At 37.6% G+C, this 5,008-nt stretch overlaps 1 protein-coding gene across 1 annotated transcript; it reads right to left on the minus strand.

Moving 5' to 3' along the window:
• Window positions 1-3,803: 3,803 nt before the first annotated feature.
• LOC309799907 (PRELI domain containing protein 3B) lies at window positions 3,804-5,008 on the minus strand. The gene has a single exon (XM_082613557.1). It carries the CDS (start codon window positions 4,972-4,974, stop codon window positions 4,390-4,392), a length of 585 nt encoding a protein of 194 aa, XP_082469683.1. The 5' UTR covers window positions 4,975-5,008; the 3' UTR covers window positions 3,804-4,389.

Raw genomic sequence — 5,008 nt, forward strand, 5'->3', positions numbered from 1 at the left:
TTTTTCCTTAAATATTTATTTATTTATTTATTTATTTATTTATGGCTGCATCGGGTTTTAGTTGCAGCATGTGGGATCTTTCGTCGTGGCGCGAGGGCTCAGTAGTTGTGGCGCACAGGCTTAGTTGCCCTGCAGCAACTAAGTTCCCTGACCTTAGTTCCCTGACCATGGATCGAACCCGTGTCCCCTGTATTGGAAGGAGGACTCTCAACCACTGGACCACCAGGGAAATCCCCACAAACTCTTGTAAACTGTGAAGTGGGCTGAGTGCAAGGGAAAAAAACTGAAATGGTGCATATATGTATGGTTCTTCCCCCCATTTTTACATGGATTCTAATGTGTAAGATACACAGTTCCTGACCTTACTTTTTTACTTAATTAATCTTGAAAAGCATTTCCTTCCTTCCTTTTCCTTTTTCTTTCTTTATTTTTCTTTCTTTCTTTCTTTCTTCCTTCCTTCCTTCCTTTCTTTCATTCTTATTCTCTTTCTTTCTTTCTTTCTTTCACAGCTGTAATAGTACTCTACTGTACAGATGAACCAAACTTTTAAACCAATCTAGAGAGATGCCCATGGGTGTTCTTAAATAGAAGAGTTGAGAAACCCTAAAATTTTATTCACCTCCCTCTTTTTTACAAATGAGGAAACAGAAGTTCAGAGGGAGAGGACTATCATTTATTGAACATCCAGTACATGCCAGGCATGTTCACATATGTGATCTGGGTTTATCCTCATGAGATATATATTAGTATCTCCATTTTATGGAGGAGGAAACAGAGGCTCATAGAGGTTAAGACACTTGTCAAAGACCACACAGCTAGTGAATGAAAAAGCTGGAATTTAAACTCAGGTCTGTGTAACTCTATGCCCTTAGCCAACTTGTGCTAAGAAGGATGAGGCTAGGGATTTGGCCAGCATTTTAGAGGGGGAGGCAGGGTGTAGTGGTGGCCACGGAGATTACTGAGAGCCCAGGAGTAGCTGGGTAACAATTCAGGAGCAGTTTGTGGATTCCTCAGTCCCACCTGGAGTTCTTTCAGCTCAAACCCCCATCCTCACCCCACACCTGATCCTAAATCCAGATGGCTTACTGTGGTCATAAATAGAATCCATTACTCCACACCTGTGCTGTCCCCTGCTTCCTTTGGGGATTCCATTTATACCTTATTCCTAAGGTAGCTTGAAGTTGTTCCAAGCTCACTGATGCTTTGTAATTATTTTTGTCTTTCTCTCTTAAATCTGTCTCATTTTGGATACTCTCTACTGCTACGTCTTTAAGTTCACTAACCTTTTTATTGGCTGTATCTAGTCTGTTGTTAGTCCTATCCAGGGTATTTTTCACTATAGATGTTGTGGTATTAATCTCTACAAGTTTGATTTGGGTCTTTTAAAATACCCAAAAAGGGAGTTCCCTGATGGCACAGTGGTTGGGACTCCGCACTCTCAATGCGGGGGGCCCGGGGTTCGATCCCTGCTCGGCGAGCTGAATCCTGCATGCATGCCACGGCTGGGAGTTTGCATGCCACAACTAAGGAGCCCACGTGCCGCAACTAAGGAGGCTGCGAGCTGCAACTGAGGAGCCTGTCTGTTGCAGCTGGGGAGCCTGCCAGCCACAACTAAGGAGCCAGTACAAACAAATAAATAAGTAAGTAAATAAAAACTATTAAAAATAAAATAAAATACCCAAAAGAATTGAAAGCAGGATCTGGAAGAGATATTTGTACACCCATGTTCAAAACAGCATTAGTCACAATTGCTAAAACATAGAAGCAGCTCAAGTGTCCATCAGTGGATGAACGGATAAGTAAAATGTGGTGTATACATACAATGGAATATTATTCAGCCTTAAAAAGGGAGGAAATTCTGACACATGTTACAACACAGATGAACCTTAAGGACATCATGATAAGTAAAATAAGCCAGTCACAAAAAGACATACACTGTTTGATTCCACTTATATGAGATACTTAGAGCAGCCAAAATCATAAAGACAGAAATTGTGTGGTTGCCAGGGGCTGGGGGGAGGGGTAAATGAAAAGTTATTGTTTAATGGATACAGAGTTTCCATTTTGTAAGATGAAAAGACTTATGGGAATGGTTGGTGGTGATGGTTGCACAACAATGTAAATGTATTTAATACCACTCAGTTGTATGCTTAAAAATGGTTAAGATGTTAAATTTTATGTATTTTTTAACCAAAATTTTTAAAAGACGTTAAAAATCTTCCATGTCTCTACTTATCATGTTTAACATTTCTTCTAACTGCCTGAACACCTAGAATGTAGTTACAGTAACTCTTAATTCCCTTTTCTACTAATTCTATCATCTGTGTCATTTTGGAGTCTGTTTCTATTGATTGGGGTTTTTTTCTGCTCATTTTGGGTCTTATTTACTTGCTGATTTGCATATCTGACAATTTTTTTTTTTTTTTCGTAGTTAAAAGGAAATTTTTATTAACAGGAAGGTTTTTCTTAACTCATATAAGATCCATCTTTAACATTAAACAGGATAATATGCTCCATAGTCCGAGAGTCTTAAATTCTAACCCATGAACACTCTACTCCAGTTTAGTCCTCTTGAATGCCTGCTATGTTATTAAAATATAAATAACAGGTAAAAGCCATTACCTACGAGCTACTTTTAACGAGAAGTAACTACACTGGAAGATGAAAATCTATAGAATTTTGTCATTAGATCAGAGTAAAAAAAATCAAACAGGATAAAATTTTGTTTAGAAATCTTTTTATCATTAGGGTATTCTTATACTTTTCAGAACAAGTATAATTTTCAGAAATTATACAAGGCAACTTATTATTAAATATCATTGTTTAGCAATGGTTTGTTTAGTTGAAATGTTATTTTAATTGTAAAAACCATCTCTGGTTACAAAAAATAATCAAAAGCCTTATTGGCTTTAACTTGCTTTTACAAATGTCCTAAGAAGTCGCAAGCTAAATATTTTAAATAGAAAAACAATAATTTTCAAATAGTTTGGTATACTATTTTTGTGGTTTAGGTACATATATTAATTGGTTTCTTTTATAGGAAACCTGACTAGAAGTTTATCACTTTAAGTACTGTGAAATAAAGGCAAGAGCTCATCACCTTTTAACAAAAATATTCTGTATGCAACAATTCCCAGTATCAAAGATATTCTTATTTAGTGGTTGATAGCTAATTGCCTGCTAGAAAATACAAAACAAAACAACATTTACTGGATTGTTTTTCAGATTGCAGCTGCCCACTGGCATCCAAAGCAAGGATTTCCCATAAATAAAAGCTGCAAAGCGATTCACATACTGGTTAGTTTAGGTCAATGCTTTTTTTTCCCGCCCTATTATTCTTTTTTCTTCTCCACCGCTCCCATCCCCCGCAGTGACACAGTATTATTAAAAACATTAAGTCCCTGGGATTTATGCTTCAGATCAAGACATCATTCGAGTAATTTCACATGATGTACAGCTCTTCACGTAAAAAAGATGTTTTGTGGTCACAATTACTTCAAAAAGGAATTATATTCAAATAACCCGACATATCATGCTTTAGCAATTACAGAACCACAATTTTGACACATGGCAATTTATAAGTTAGGCAAATGTGAAATGCTAAAAGATGTGAACAGCTGTTCTTCTGTTTAAGTTTAGAGTGCTGCAAAATTCTGGTAGTGACTTTATTTTTTCAGTTAACATAACCAGCCCACGACACAGCATACTAAGTCATAAGGTACAGATCCAAGGAAGGTAATACATTTACTAAGTTACAAAACTTTGGCAAATCAATACAGTACTCTTTAACACAATAAAATATATTTTTGTTGGAGTCATTTATTACTTTCGTGATCATTTTTACTCCAAAAATGTTGAGTACCAAATTAAAACATTGTGATTTTTAATGGTGGTTTATAGCAGAGCAAATTATTTTATACAATTAATGTCTTTTTAAAACTATACAGTTTCTCCTTTAAAAGTGAGTTCCCTCATGCAAGTTCTCCAAGTTTATTGCAGGGCAGTGGTGGGTATGTAAGAGGTGGCTCTGCTTGGTTCTGGGGTTGGTCCAAAGACAGGTAGAGTTCCAATGCGTGAAAAGCTTTAAAACTCTACCTTAAGGAGGTTTAATCAGCCAATACCAGTTTTCAAGTACTTTTCAAAAATTGTTAAATTTTTACATAAATACTGGAATCCTCAAAATCAGACAGTCATTTCAGACAACACTAATTTCAGCCAATCCCTTTTATTTGGAAACCCTGCACCTCTTTGTTTTGATCAAGTCACATAGTCCTTCAGCTTATTAAAAAAACAATTCTACCGAAAATATAGTTGTATTTTTTAAATAACAAATAAATATACTGCCAGCTTGCAGAGACCTGGGACACTGGGTGTTATCAACTTCCACGATCATTTCTCCACAAACGCTGCTGCCGCCATTGGTGTCCTTATGCTCCCTCTTGCCGAAGCCGTCAATTCCTCGATTTCAGCATTTAATTTATGTATTACCCACTCCATTGCTTCTCGGCCCTTATTGGCGTTTGACGATATCGTGCTTGCCATGAGTCCTTCGAGGTAACTGCCGAGACTGACCCCTTTCACGGTAATTATGGCTTCTTGAGTCAAAACAGTTTTTTCTGGGTCTTGAGGATGTGGTTTGTATATAAGTCTCTCATCTACTGAAACCATATTTGTAAATGAAATATTAGTAGATTTAAGTTCCATTGTTTTCTCTACGGGATCCACTACAGAATGTTCTTGCACATATGTTTTGGTTCTTGCTGCACCAATAAGAGATTTCACAATGGAAGGCAGTCCCCACTCTGTGCTGAGAAGTCTATGGCTGTGCAACTTTCCAGAGAGATCTACGTGTCTGTCCAATACATCAACTCCAACCACACTTGGGTTCATAGGGTTTGGGTATTTCTGCATTGCAGCTGTTGTAACAGTTTCCCATGGGTGGTCAAAGACGTGCTCCGAAGTCCAGATCTTCATGATGCCGGCGGCCCGCGCGGTGTCCGGGCGGCGC

Source organism: Mesoplodon mirus (genome assembly GCF_964341445.2).
Source record: "Mesoplodon mirus genome assembly, chromosome: 3".
NCBI classification, from domain to species: domain Eukaryota; kingdom Metazoa; phylum Chordata; class Mammalia; order Artiodactyla; family Ziphiidae; genus Mesoplodon; species Mesoplodon mirus.